The 15,790-nt window shown below is 42.4% G+C and overlaps 1 protein-coding gene across 1 annotated transcript in view; it reads left to right on the top strand.

Moving 5' to 3' along the window:
* The window catches only part of GRK3 (G protein-coupled receptor kinase 3), a 441,692-nt gene that overhangs the window by 313,172 nt on the left and 112,730 nt on the right, over positions 1–15,790 (top strand). Inside the window, exons 14-15 of the mRNA XM_030219404.1 lie at positions 3,500–3,566; positions 3,812–3,912. Of these exons, the coding sequence (XP_030075264.1) occupies positions 3,500–3,566; positions 3,812–3,912 (168 nt within the window). The remainder of the gene's footprint in view (positions 1–3,499; positions 3,567–3,811; positions 3,913–15,790) is intronic.

Genomic DNA, 15,790 nt, shown 5'->3' with positions numbered 1-15,790 from the left:
ACTCTTTTACCTTCATCTAGTGCTTCCTTTTTGTTGAAAGAGACTCACCTCCTGTGCAATATTAAATTGCATGACTGCATACATGCATAAAATATATGTGCACAAAGAGGGCAATTCTAAAAACGTGGCACCTATATGTAAATGTCTAGAGAGTGCCTATCTATAAAGGACAGTTCTATAAAGGACAGTTGGTACTTGCTCTTCTTTATAGAATACTAGTGTAACAGTGTATATATCCACATAGGTGTTTAGGCATAAGTATTATGGGGGTCAACCATGTGAAGTGAAGGAACACCAATCTTTTAGATGTATTCAATAAATACTGTGTGCAAGGATCTCCTGTCTTCCTTTCATTTTTGGACCAACCCATCCTTTCTACCCTACTCCTTGGTTCTCTACTAGGTGTGAGTATTTACACATCCCCTTACTCCTCCACTATCTCCCTCCCACCACCAAAAAATGTGATTAAAAATATTACCAGCCTCTATGCCAGCCTCAGATTTTATACTCAGGTCCATTAGAGCAGCATGCAGCTCCCTGGAATAGTGAGTGGTGGGTTCAGTGCACTGCAGACAGGTGGACCTAGGTCCATACTTCTCCCTATCTGTTACAGTTGTGGTGCAACCTGTGAGCCCTCCAAAACTCACCAGAAACCCACTGTACCCACATATAGGTGCCCGCTTCACCCATAAGGGCTATTGTAGTGGTGTACAGTTGGGGGTTTGGGGGGGGGGGGCTCAGCAGACAAGCTAAGGGAGCAATGGTGAGAAGTGTACCTGGCAACATTTATTTGAAGTCCACTGTAATGCCTCCTAGGGTGCTCCATTGCTCCAATGCTGTCCTAGGATGTCTATGTGGCCAGTCTGCTAAGAATGCTGGCTCCTCCTACATGCTAACGGCTTGAGTTTGTGCATTTTTCACTTGGACGTTTTTTTGTTGTTGTTTTTTTTAAATGGACCAAAAAGATAAATGCATAGACCACAAAAACATGTATCAAATAGCCATTATAAAAAAAAATCATTTTTCTGTTTTGAAAATGGCTGTATTCCGCCACTTGAATTTTTGACGTTTTAGCAAAACGTCCAAAGTTGGACTTAGATGTCATATTGAAAATGCCCCTCCATATGTGTCTTCGAGTAGATGTAAATCCCAACATGGGAATTTTTCCCAATATTCATATATTCCTTTGTAAAATGGGGTATACATGTGTAAATTTTAATCCCAGCCAAACCATTCCTCCTTCATATCTCTACCTGGTGTGGATATCCACATATAAATACTGAAATCAATAGTTACACTTGTATGGAATATACACACTTAACTGCCACTATTTACATGTGAATATGTTTCTAAAATAATGGCCTTAATGCAGAACTTCCCAAACTGTAGGCCATGACCCAAAAGGGGGGTGGTCATGAAACTCTCATTTGGGGTCAGAAACTGGGCCTGTGCTATAGGATGTCATTGTCCTGCGTCTGCCGGGGATTATGCACTTCTGACAGTCATGGGAATTGATGTTGCGGCTGCCGAAAGATTGGTGAACACTGCCCCTTACATAAAGCAAGCTTCATATCAGTGAGGCCTGTTGACTACAGGCCACGTTTATAAAGGTGTGCTAGCATTTTTAGCACGTGCTAACCGTGTAGATGCCCTTAGGAATATTATGGGTGTCTACATGGTTAGCGCATGCAAGAAATGCTAGTGTACCTTTGTAAAAGACCCCCCAAGAGCTTGCAGTAATTATAGTAACAGATGTTAAGTGCGAGTTAACACAATTTAGTAAATCTAGCCTTATATCTGGACAACAGCTAGAAGGAAACTGACTATCCTGCTTATTTTCGAAAGAGAAAAACGCCTATATTGCGACCCAAATCGGGAGATAGACGTTTTTCTCGCAAAGGCGCCCGGTATAATCGAAAGCCGATTTTGGCCGTTTCAAACTGCACTCCGTCGCGGAAACGAATAAAGTTGACGGGGGCATGGTGGAGGCGTGGTGGAGGCGGGACTGGGGCGTGGTTATCAGCCGAGGAGAGATGGGCGTCTTTAGCTGATAATCGAAAAAAAAAAAAAAGGCTTTTTGACCGGGATTTTGGGTCACTTTTTTTGGACCCTTTTTTTTCACGAACAAGTCCCAAAAAAGTGCCCCAACTGACCAGATGACCACTGGAGAGAATGGGGGATGACCTCCCCGTAGTCCCTCAGTGGTGACCAAGCCCCTCCCACACTAAAAAAATAAAAACCAAAACCTTTTTTGCCAGCCTGTATGCCAGCCTCAAATGTGATACCCAGCTCCCTGACAGCACTATGCAAGACCCTGGAGCAGTTTTTAATGGGTACAGTGCACTTCAGGCAGGCAGACCCAGGCCCATTCCCCCCTACCTGTTACACTTGTGGTGGAAAATGTGAGCCCTCTAACCCCCCCCCCTAAAAACCCACTGTACCCACATGTAGGTGCCCCCCTTCACCAGTAAGTGCTATGGTAATGGTGTAGAGTTGTGGGGAGTGGGTTTTGGGGGGGATTTTGGGGGCTCAGAACCCAAGGGAAGGGAGCTATGCACCTGGGAGGTAATTTAATATTTGTTTCTATTTTTAAAAAATGCCCCCCTAGGGTGCTCAGTTGGTGTCCTGGCATATCAGGGGGGCAAGTGTACTACGAATCCTGGCCCCTCCCACGACCAAATGACTCGGATTAGGACGTTTTTGAGCTGGGGGTTTTTAGTTTCCATTATCGCTAAAAAAAAAGAAACGCCCAACTCAAAAACGTCCATTTTTTTCGAAAATACGGTTCGGTCTGCCCCTTCACGGACCCGTTCTTGGAGGTAAACGCCCATGGAGATAGACATTTGCATTCGATTATGCCCCTCCATATATTTACTTACTCAAATTTGATACTCCCACAGATACACCATACTGCCCCAAAGTGATTTATGATGATATGAACATTTATATAAAACACAATTACAGTTATAATTCACAATAAAACATCAAATAAATAGAATGCAATTATAATAATTGATCATACAAACACATGTAAATAAGCAATATCGGATAAGATTAATAACAAATTTTAACGGTCATCACTCTGAGAAGTATATAAATTAAATTAATGCCAGCCACCAGTGAATTAAAAATTATTAAAATAAACACACCTATTTTCTCTCTAAAAATGAAGCAGATTCTAGTACAGTCTCCAAGGAAATTTTGTTCCAGAGACAACAATGAATCTGATGAGGTTTTTTTTTTCTTGGTATCCAGTAATCTCCCCTGCTATAATGTAGGAATTCAAGTATGAACTATCCTCATTTAATATCCCTCTGAAAAGTAAATATTTCATCAAGAAACCAAACTTCTTCTGCATGACACTTTTTGGGTTTTTTTTTTTTTACCATATTAGAATTGCCTTGTTTTGTTCTATTTGATAGTAATGTTACGCGGTCATATTCCAGGGTTCTGGATCAACTTTATATTTCAGTCACTTTTGTTTTCCTCTATTCTGTAGGCACAGCCCTTTCAGGCAGCACAAAACCAAAGATAAACATGAGATTGACCGAATGACCCTGACAATGGTAAGGACTAGAATAATCTCTTTCAGATCTTGCATTCTTGGCTAATAGTTTTTAATTCAAGTACATTTTCAGAAAAGATGTTGTGTTGACTTAGAGAAACAGCTTAGAACAACATCCATAAAAATGGTCTACGTTCATGGTGGTATCTTGCTGTTTTCTTCTAGTGGTTTCAAATTGTCCTCATGTTTTAGGGTTCATGGCTTAACACATTGTGGGGGGGTTTCTTTGTTTTTGTTTTTCTGTAGAATGTAGAGTTGCCAGATTCATTTACTCCTGAACTGAAATCCCTCTTGGAAGGGTTCCTCCAACGAGATGTCTCCAAGAGACTTGGCTGCCAGGGAGGAAGGTACACCCTTTCGTTTCTGTTTACTATCCTCTTGTATTTTAGTTTTATTTTGGAATACATTTTTAGTATGACTTAATGGGTTGGAAATAATGGATGTTAGATTAAGAGCCCTGTTTATTAAGTTGCGCTAAGGGCACGCAAGCGTTTTTAGCACATGCTAAACGCTAAAGACACCCATATATTCCTATGGGTATCTCTAGCGTTTAGCATATGCTAAAAACGCTAGTGCGCCTTAGTAAACAGGGCCCTTAGTATGGGAACTAGAATACTTATTTATTCAGAAAGGCGGAGAACCAAAACATAAAACAAAAAAGCTGACCTCTTAAGGATCATTCAAATGGCCACGTATCTACAGCTAACAGCTATAATATATCCTTAGCAGTGTAGATCAGAATAATTGGAAACCAAACAGAGCAGATTTTTTTCCAGTGATAATGAATGGTGTGGCTACACGCTATCATTTACTGGAAGGCGGTTTTGTTCTTGACATTGCCTGTATGCTGGTTTTTTGACTGCAACTGTGTTTTTTGCCCATTCATTACATTTGGTGGCAACTAAGATATATAATTTACCTTTTGTTGTGTATGTACATACTCTTATAGAGCCCTTGACACAGCCCTTTTGGGCGAAACACAGCCTGTGTCAGGCACTTTTTATTGAGGTGTCTACCTTATTAATAAAGTTTATTTATTCAATCTGCTTTGTTTGGTTTCCACGTTGGATTTTGCTGATCGTCTGCCTTCTTGTTTTCTGGGATCAGAATAATTGGAAAGGCAGGATGGGCCAATTGGGCTTTATTATGTTAATACTCATATTACTTTGTTTCCTGTGGTTTTTATATTGTAGTAAATATGATTTTAAAAAAACCATTAAAGAATTCCTTCAGATTGTATATAGTGTTGAAGACTTTCTATGGCTTTCACATCTGACTTATTTTCAAAAGAGAAGGGCGCCCATCTTTCGACACAAATCGAGAGATGGGTGTCCTTCTCCCAGGGTCGCCCAAATCGGCATAACTGAAAGCCGATTTGGGCATCCTCAACTGCTTTCCGTCGCGGGGATGACCAAAGTTCAAGGGGGCATGTCGGAAGCATAGCGAAGGCGGGACTGGGTCGTGCCTAACACATGGGCGTCCTCGACCGATAATGGAAAAAAGAAGGGCGTCCCTGACGAACACGTGGGCAACTTTACTTGGTCCGTTTTTTTATGACCAAGCCTCAAAAAGGTGCCCGAACTGACCAGATGACCACCAGAGGGAATCGGGGATGACCTCCCCTGACTCCCCCAGTGGTCACCAACCCCCTCCCACCCTAAAAAATACTTTTTAAATATTTTTGCCAGCCTCAAATGTCATACCCAGCTCCATCACAGAAGTATGCATCCCCCCCACCTGTTACACTTGTGGTGGTATATGTGAGCCCTTCAAAGCCCACCACAAACCCACTGTACCCACATGTAGGTGCCCCCTTCACCCCTTAGGGCTATTGTAGTGGTGTACAGTTGTGGGGAGTGGGTTTTGGGGGGCTCAGCACCTGGGAGCAATTTGTGAAGTCCACTGCAGTGCCCCCTAGGGTGCCCAGTTGGTGTCCTGGCATGTCAGGGGGACCAGGGCACTAGGAATGCTGGCTCCTCCCATGACCAAATGGCTTGGATTTGGTCGTTTCTGAGATGGGCGTCCTCAGTTTCCATTACGTCCGAAAATCGGGGACAACCATCTGTAAGGATGATCATCTCTAAGGTCATCCTAAATTTCGCGATTTGGGCGTCCCCAATCGTATTATCGAAACGAAAGATGGCCACCCATCTTGTTTCGATAATACGGGTTTCCCCACCCCTTTGTCGGGCGTCCTCAGGAAAACTTGGGCGCCCCATTCGATTATATCCCTCCACGTGTATTTGGATTTATAGCCAGAATAAAGTGAAGTGATAAAAAAAATCATCTTCTTAGTACAGTTTATCACTCCCCTGATTGCACTATTGATCTAATGCTGTGTCAATAAATTATTAGTGGAAGGTCCATGCATTTTGAGTATACTGATAATAATTGCCCTGTATTAATTGGGTCACTTATGGTCATCTCACTTATCTTTATCATCATTCTTAGGTTGTATTCTCTCTTTGCTTATATTATTTCACCTTATAGTCACTAGCAGATTGTTAGATGATGACTTCAGTAGGATTGATATTCAGAAATAAATGTTTAATGTTCTGTACTGAAGTTTAAAAAAAATAGATCTCCATATTTGTAACAAAGGCTGATGTCACAATTGTTGGTTTTAACAAAATATCCTCCAGGGCAGAGGGAGCTTTGATCATTGCTTAAGTGCAACAATGCCGAATGGGCTATTGCTGTGCAGCAGCTGCTAGCACGGCTTTGTAAACAGGGGGTCTAGTGACTTGATTCAAGAGCTCCTCCAGAAGGGAGTCCTAGCGAACGACTGCTGGCACGGAACCAGCACTTCAATGACAACACTAGGAGTAATTCTATAAAGAGGTACCTACTTGAAGCCTATTCTATAAAGAAATGTAGATGCCTACTTTCTTTATAAAATACCAGTGTAACATGACAGCACGTGTACAGAATAGCACTGAAGAGCCCTTTTACTAAGTCACGTAGGTGCCTATTCGCGTCCAGTGCGTGCCAATTTGGAACTACCGCCCGGCTACCGCATGGCCCGGGCAGTAATTTCATTTTTTACGTGCGTCCACTATGCTCACCGTAAAATATATTTTATTTTCTGGCACATGGCACTAACCGGGTGGTAATCGGCATTGTATGAGTGCTGACGATTACCACCTGGTTAACGCGTGAGACCTTACCGCTAAGTGAATGGGTAACGGTAAGGTTTCAGGCCCAAAATGGAAGCACACCAATTTTCATTTTGCCACATGTCCATTTTCGGCCAAAAAAAGGCCTTTTTTGCAGGTTCACTGAAAAATGGACCTATATGCATCCAATATGCGCGTCTACACCAACGCAGGCCACTTTTCGGTGCACCTTAGTAAAAGGACCCCATTGCCGGTATGCTAATCATTTACACATGTGTAAGCATATTCTTGCCACCTAACTTTAGGTAGCTCCTTATAACATTACCCCCTATGTATAGGAAGGAGAGGATAAAATAGGGGAACAAAAATTTGTGGGTAGTTGCACATGAAGGCTCATGGCAGCACCAGTTCTGAATGAGCTGAAAGCGCAAAGAGCACTGGGAAACGTCAATACTCTGATCCCCTGAATCTTACTTATTAGCAGTTTTGTATCCAAAAGATATTTTTGTGAACTTTTTTTTTTCATATGGAAGTTGATTCCTGCCAGAATAAACAAATGTATTACATCACATTTTTTTCCCATTAAAAGTGCTTCAACTTTTCTTATCTACTCTGCTGCTCAAACCTTAACCCTTTCAAGAATGGTCTTACAGAAATTGTCCGTAAAATTAGGCTTGGTCTTGATTTGTTGGAATCCTGGGCTTCTGAATTAAAATTTAAGTTAAATAGAGAAGGCTAAATTTCTTGTGGTAACCAACCCGTTCAACCGTACCGTATATAATAGTTTTACCATTGACAACACATCCTACCTCCTAGACACTACGCTTAAGGTACTGGGTGTATTAATTGACAGTCACCTCACGTTCGAGCCACAGATTTCCTCAGTAGTGAAAAAATCATTCACGTTTGGAAGCTGAGGAGAATCAGATCATATTTCTTACCTGACATCTTTAGACTGCTAGTTCAGTCCTTGGTTTTAACTCAGTTCGGTTACTGCAATTCCATCTCTGCTGGATATAAGGAGGGTGTCCTAAAACAGCTGCAAACAACCCAAAATATAGCAGCAAGGCTTGCATAGAGTCACTCCATTATTTTGCAAGCTTCACTGGCTGCCCATTAAAGCCAGGAGTATTTTTAAATTATGTGTTTTTGTCTTTCATATATTACATGGCATGACACCAGATTACATGCAGCCTTTAATAACTATTCCCTCTGGTTCTAGAGACTACCTTAGACTTCATCTTCCAGATTGGAAGAGAATGTGCAATAAATCATTTCACTCTGCAGACTATAGATACCAAGGTGCTAAGTGGTGGAACTCACTGCCAATGGCAATCAAGGGTCAGCCTGATTACTTGGTATTTCACAAAAAAACTGAAAACTTTTCTCTTTGAGAGGTTTCTACCCATTAATGGAGTGTATTAAATTATAATTGGTCATCAGTGGTTTATTATTTAGTTCTTATTTGTGCTATTCTGTTCTTACTTGATAATTTGTTTATGGTATTGTAAACCTTGCCTGTCATTTTATTTATTGTTAGCCACATTGAACTCAAGTATGTTCAGGATAATGTGGGTATTTCTATTTTTTTTTACATTTGTACGCTGCACTTTCCCACTCATGGCAGGCTCAATGCAGCTTACATGGGGCAATGGAGGGTTAAGTGACTTGCCCAGAGTCACAAGGAGCTGCCTGTGCCTGAAGTGGGAATTGAATTCAGTTCCTCAGGACCAAAGTCCACCACCCTAACCACTAGGCCACTCCTCCACTCCAGATAAATGTCAAAATAAATAAATAAAACCCCTGCAGGGGTTTTTATTTATTGTTTTCATATTTTTGATGGATTTCTCGTGGGAGAAAAAAAAGAAGTAAATAGAAACAAGCCCCCTTTCTTCCTTTGAGTCTTTCTTTTTGTTAGTCATTGGGTTTGGCCTAATTGCTATGCTTTTCAACATGTCTAAGGAATAGCCAGGCTTTAAGAGGTGTCCCACCTGTGACAGGAAGAATTTCACAGATGGGTATAAGATATGTCTGCACACATAAGATATATTAGTCCACAAACAAGGGCAATTGGTGCAGCTATAGTAGGATGTCAGCAAGGATGCTCTTAATTCACAGGATTAAGCTTGCAGAACACTTGATTGTCCAGGACTCTTTTGTAAAGTAAATCTTTGACCTGGAGATGTTCCACATGCAATCAAGAAAACAGGATATATTTCTCATATGCATTGCCCCTCAGAGAACAGTCATAATCCTGGGCGATCGTGTCTTAGCCAGAGAATGAGACAAAGATGCAACAAAACTCATAGCACAGCACTTGAAATTGGATATGATGCCATGCCTCAGTGCCAAAAGATAGGAGCTACCAGTAGTCATTGGATTCAACAGTGCAAAGTCTGGATTTCAAAGTCCAGGCACAGAATCTGAGTGCTGAGGCACTGGTGTAAAACCTGGAGCACTGAAATCTTGGCAAGGAATTGATCAGATGCCTAGCATCTTGAGAGCAGGACTGTTGGCACAAGCCTGCACCAGAAAAATAATTAAGATAATTTGATAATAATAGAACGATCCTTTCAACCAAAGTACGCTAGTTTGCCTTCCATTTCTATACAGCTTAGTCCTTTACTAGCAAAACGAATAAGGAATCAACTCCTGATTTTTTTTTTTGTTGGCAGATAGTCTAGTAGCAGTGGCAGACAGACCGTCTCCTTCAGCTTCTGTTCCTTCTCATGCTCCATCAGCTGCTCAAACAAATATGATTAACATTTTTAAGGATTCACAACCTACTGCCAAAATCAAATACAGATAAAGGATTCGTCACAAAAATCCCAAACACTTTGCCACAGGTTACTCTTGTGAACACTTTGCCACAGGTTAGTCCTGTGCAAAGGGCGATAAAAACACCTGTTCATAAAGTATCCTCCTCATTTATCAGTCATTCAGACTTGGAGGAGGATATGTCTGCTTTCTTTGACCAGTGATTCTCAACCGTCTCCTAGAGACACACCTCACCATTTGAGTTTTAGGATTACCACAAATGAATATGCATAGCATATATTTACAGATATTGAGGACCACTGTATTTTCTGAATATTCATTGTGGCAGTCCTGAAAGTTTTGCTGGCTATGTGTGCCTCCAGGAAAGGCTTGGGAAGCACCGATTTAGACAATCACCAGAAAATTTGTTCCGCTCAGAAATGTCAGAGGATTTGCATTATTACCATGAATCTCAGCAACATGAGAAGATGACTGCCCATAGGTCTTATTCTAATCTTCTACCATTTCCACTTAGGAATACATCTTTGTAAAAGGATATAACTTATTCAGAATTCCTCCTGAAGTTAGCAAAGAAAATGCCTTTTATGATTCAACAGGAAACTGAGCTTAGAAGAGGCAAATTAGGCTTTCTTAAGGGGCCCTTTTACTAAGCTGCGTAGGCGCCCACGCATACCCAGTGTGCACCAGATTGGAGTTACCACCCGGTTACCGCATGGCTCTTGGAGTAATTTCAATTTTGGTGCGAGTCTGCTACGCATGCCTGAAAAATATATTTTATTTTCTGGCGCGCGACCATTACTGCCTGGTTACTGTGTGAGACTTTACTGCTAGATCAATGGCTTGCGGTAAGGTCTCAGACCCAAAATGGATGCATGTCTTTTCATTTTGCCGCACGTCCGTTTTCGGCAAAAATTTTAAAAAGGCATTTTTTATAGGTATGCTAAAAAATAATTCTGCGTGCACCCAAAACACGTGTTTACACTACTGCAGGCCATTTTTCAGTGCACCTTAGTTAAAGGACCCCTAAGTACCTTAGGCCCAATTTTTAAAACTATTTAACAGGCCGGGAACTGCTTCTAGCTAGTTAAATAGCACTTTAGCACCTAACCACGGATATTTAGCAGGAGATAACCAGTTATCTCCCGCTGAATGTCTGCAGTTAGCAGTCTATCCACTAACCGGCTATATGACGCAACATAGCCAGGTAGTGATTAAAATAGGACGCATAAATAGCAGGCCTATTTTTAACTGCTGAGCACTGTTTGAACATCATGGAAACATGAGCTTCAATTTTTAAACTAAAGCTGAACAAGGAAAAAATGAAATCAATGTACTATAATGCCCCTCCCAACCTGTTCAATACCAAAGCTTCTCACTAGATCAAACTAGTTATCCCCTCAACAATAACCTAAAAATTCTAGGCATCAAAATTGACCAAAATCTCATTTTTGAATGGCATACATCATGAGTGACAAAAAAGATTTTTGGCACACTTTGGAAATTATGAAGTATCAGAATCCTGCTCTCGATGAAATCATTCCATCTGGTGTTACAAGTGTTAACATTATCTCAGATCGACTTCTGCAGTGGACTGAACACAAGCTACAAGGAGCAAAGCCTGAAAAAAACTCCAAACACCACAGCAAGACTAATCTACAGAGCCAAAAAATACCATAGAGCCACCCCTCTACTACGTGCACTACACTGGCTACCAATAAGAGATGGAATAGACTTCAAACTCGCCACACTTGTTTTCTCCATCCTATAGGCATTGGCACCAGAATACATGTATAATTTTATTGACCTTCCACTAAAAAACGCAGTGCATGGTGCCAGGAACTTTGTCCTCCTTCAGTTCCCCAACTGCAGAGGAGTGACTTACAAGTCCATTTTCAGCAAATGGTTCCCCTTCCTGGCAACTAAACTCTGGAATGCTTTACCAACTGACATAAGATGGTCCTTTCAAAAACAACTGAAGGCTCACCTCTTTACACAATTTCTAATAGAGAACGGGTGACTGATGTCAACCCAAGCATCTACAACCTCATTCATCTAGTCCCTCATCCACCTAGTCCCTACACTAAGCTTTCTTCTTCTACACGTCCTCTATTTCATACTATGGCAATTCACATTGAAATGAATCATCCTATGCTTAAGTCTCTCACCCTATGTACATTTACGGCAAACCGCAATGACCTCTTCATCTCATCCTTTGTAAATTTTCTATTGGATTTGTGTAAACCTGACAGTAGTTAATCATCATCTGTATAATTCTCTTAATACTATGTAAGCCACATTAAAACAACATTGTTATATAACACTAATAAATTGAAATTGAAACTTAACTGGTTAGCGCTGGATATCAGCTTACCCGATTAAATTGCCATGGTCAAAAATGAAACTGGATATTCAATACCGGTCACTGGAAAAGGCCCGGCATTGAATGTCCGGGTTTAACGCCGGCATCGGGCAGCAGAAGCACTGCCCGCCATTGGCTGAATATCGATGGACTTGAGGCCCCTAAAGAAGTAGCTGCGATTCCCATTCACAGATTGATATTGGTTCTATAAATAAAGGCATGGCAAAATCCAGCCTCCATTCTCCCAGTATCAAAGGGGATTAATGTGGAATACAGGGTACAGCCTTCTCCTAGTTTTGATAAACCTCGGCTTGCACATCAGTCACTCATCTGGAGTCAGCTATCAGAAAAGCAGAAAGATCAAACGATACCTCTAATATACCTCTCTCTCAGATAGCAGCTTTTCAGATATTTATGTTGTAGTACACCTTTCAGAAAATGCAGACAGCTGTAGTTGCCTTCAAAGGTGACGCTAAATACATGTAGTCAGAGATATGTAGAACTGAAGAATGTGATAAGCATCTAATTTTTTCCCTATACAAAGGGGACGATATTCAGCCGGCATTGAATTTCCAGGATTCAGAACTAACCAGTTGTGCCTAGCATTTAAAGATAGGATTGCTATTTATGCGGTTCTATTTAAGCAGTAAACCTAGCGGAAAATATCAGCGCTAACTGGCTATATCATGCGATATAGCGGGTTAGCCATTATGCGCTAACAGCAAATATTCAGCGGGAGATAACTACTTATTTCCTGCTGAATATTCACGATTAGACGGTTAAACGCTATTTAAGCAGTCAGCTGCCATTTTTGACCAGTTAAATAGCACTGAATATCGGGAGGAATATATTTAATGTTTTCCAGAGCTTTAGCCAGTGCTGTTGCTCCATAGAAATTGATATGGTTATGTGCTTCCTTTCTCCGTGAAGAGGTTCGTAAAAAACTGGCTGATGATCCCTGTATAGTTGACAATCTATTTGTGGAAAAAATTAAGGAAACAGTAAATACCATAAAGGTTCCCATTTTAACACTAGAGGTCTTTCAGCAGCCACTACAGAGCAACCGTCTTATCTCAGGGAGATATAAATTCACTATATATTGAAAGCAGCGTCCTATCTGCAAGAATCATGCTACAAATAAAACCCTGCTGCTCTGCCGATGCCCAGACACTGGCAAAGATACAGGAAAAGTAGCATGATATAAATTGGCAAAAACAGGCATCTTTTTGCCTCAGAAATCCAGACCTAGGGCTAGATGCACAGAACTCCAGCACTGTTGGAAACAGTGCCGGAAAACACTAGCTGGAACACTGACTCAGAATTACTGACCAGTGCTCAACACTAACAGCATGTAAATTATATGTATATTAGTGTTGAGCATTGGTCGGTAAAGGGGTCCAAATGTCCCGGGCACATGCCTACTAGAGCTGTGTAGTAAGCACAGCTGTTTAGGGTCATGGATTTGATATATTGTCTTTCTGTGGGTACAACCAAAGCAGCTTACATATACTATATGCAGGTACTTTTGTGCGTATGTTCAGTGAGTGGACCCCTTCCAACTCCCCCAACCTAAGAAAATCCCTGGTAGTCCAATGGACCTCCTGACCCCCCCCCCCCCCCCAAATCTAAATAAATCCCCCCAAAATAGCCTGATGGTCCATTGGGCCCACCGACCCAATTTCATGACTACCCTCACCCCAAAAAAATACCCTTGTGGTCCAGCAGGCTGACCAACCCAACCCGGTGGGCCCCAGGCTTGGCTGAGCCGAGCCCGACCCCCTAGTCAACACTGGCCCTGGTGGTCTAGTGTTTCCCCCCCCCCCCCCCCCCCAGACCCTTACATATTCCTTTCATCAGAGGCAGGAGGAACGCCTACTTCCTCCTGCCTCTGGGCCTTTCCTTGTCAAAATGACAGCACCCAGTCCCGGCCCAGTGCACCCTGAGATGCGCTGGGAGGACCCTAAATACCATATAAGAGAAAAACACTCATGTCATGATGTTAGCAGGATCTGGAGAGTGGGTTGAAATGTATTAGTGAGGTTTGATGGTGGGGGTGATCTTGTGCTTTCGGTGGGGGGGGGGGGGGATGTTTGTACTGGGTGGTTTGCGTGCCTGCACTTGTATTTGTTGGTGCTTGCATGCATAAAGCCCTGATAAGTCATGTTCTTTTTGTTTACCACTATATTTTTAAATTGCTGTTTTCCTTGTGGGCCAATGTACAAAACGCTCAGCATTGGGCCTTCTGTTGTGCTTTTATGAATGTTTGGATGGAATCCATCTTGCTTAATCTTATGTGTTTTTTCTAGGTAGACTATTAATTTCAACAAATAAATATGTTCAACTATTTTAAGCTTATTTTCAATCATAACCTATTCAGGCTGTGGCTGAAAATCAGCCTACAGTCAACTTACAGCCACTGACCTCAGATTCTATATTTGATGCCCAAAATTGGGTTCCATTCCAAGATATGCACCCATCTTCTGGCTAATGAGCCTGTGAGGGGGTATACAGAACACTGCCCCTCTCCCTTAAGAAGGATTCCTCAGTTATTGCGAGCCACCTTAAAACCCTTAGCCCCACCCAGGGAGCAAGTGAGATGGGAGGGGTGGAGGTGGAGTCAAAACCAGGAACTATAAAAGTCAGGGCCAGAGTAGGGTTAAGGAGGTCCAGGGAAGGAAGTACTGAAGCACCAGCGTACCCCTTTATGACATATGTCTACCTATTGTGACCTGGCTGAGGTAAGCCAACTTTTAATTTGAAGACATGTAAACTTTGTTCTGAGGTCTGTCTGAGGCTAGACCTGGAAACCCAGAGAGAGAGTGAGAGAGAGCAGAAGCTTACAGACTGTGTGTTGGGGCATAGCAATCACAAGCTATGGACTGTGTTTTGGGTTCTGTCAACCATCCCCCAGGTTAAGACTTTGTTGCTATTCTATAACAATGTGCTCCCAAATCCCATAACTTGCCACGCAAAAGGCGGTGTGGCCAGGGGAGGGGCATGGACAGGTCAGGGGTATTCTTAAAATTTGTGCGCAGTATTATAGAATACCAGGAATGTGTGCCTGGTTTCAGCAAGCATAAGTCCTGGCACCTAAATTTGGGTGCTGAAATTGTCAGTCAATGCTATTCTGTAATGAGTGCTCAAAACTTGACGCCCTGACGCTCAAAACTCTGGTACTGTACAAAACAGTGCCAGAAAATAACGCCACAACAGCACTGGAGGGAATGCTAGCGGTATGCAAATTTTATGTGCACCTTTAGCACTGAGCATTGGGAAGTAAGGAGAGGGTACATGCCCAGCACATGCGCACAAGAGCTAGTTGTACATGCCTAGTTGAACATGGTCCCAAGCTGGCGCAGGAGAAAGGGTATAGATGATGGATCCCTCAATCTCGTGCGCAGCCCTGGAGCCCCCGAGCTTGCTTGCAGGAGCTGCTGGCCAGCTGCATCAACTCGCAGTGGGATGACCCCACCGTCCTGCAGGGCAGCAAGAGAACAGGAGGGGTGGAAGGAGAGCAGCAGCACTACCGCTTATCCTCTTTTGACAGTGCCTGCCCTTCCCCCCCAGCTAAAGCCTGAGTCCTTGGCCGGTGAGTGTCTACCACTGTGCTTCTCTTCTCAGCCCTTTTTCAGAAACTCTTAACACCAGCTCTGAGCTGGCTTAGGGTTTAAAGCAGTTGGAATGCCCTTGTGAGGTGTGCTGTTTTTTGGTCATCTCATATTAATACTTTTTCAATACATTTGCATGTTATTTGTGGGCCTTTTGTGCATTGTGCGCCGGTAAAAGCGGACACTAGTCCGATGCTAACGGCCTCAAGTGCCCATGTTTACCTCTGAGCATCAGGGCATGAGTTCCCGTTGTAGAATTGCATTGAGTGCCGCTTTTTGAGAGCCATTTACTGACTCTAGCTCTGAATGACTCATTTCCATGGTGGTTCAAAGAATCACCTGCCCTTCCTGAATGGTAACCTAC

The sequence above is a fragment of the Microcaecilia unicolor genome, chromosome 11 (genome assembly GCF_901765095.1).
Source record: "Microcaecilia unicolor chromosome 11, aMicUni1.1, whole genome shotgun sequence".
Classification (NCBI taxonomy): Eukaryota; Metazoa; Chordata; class Amphibia; order Gymnophiona; family Siphonopidae; genus Microcaecilia; species Microcaecilia unicolor.
This window is presented reverse-complemented; position numbering and strand designations above follow the sequence as displayed.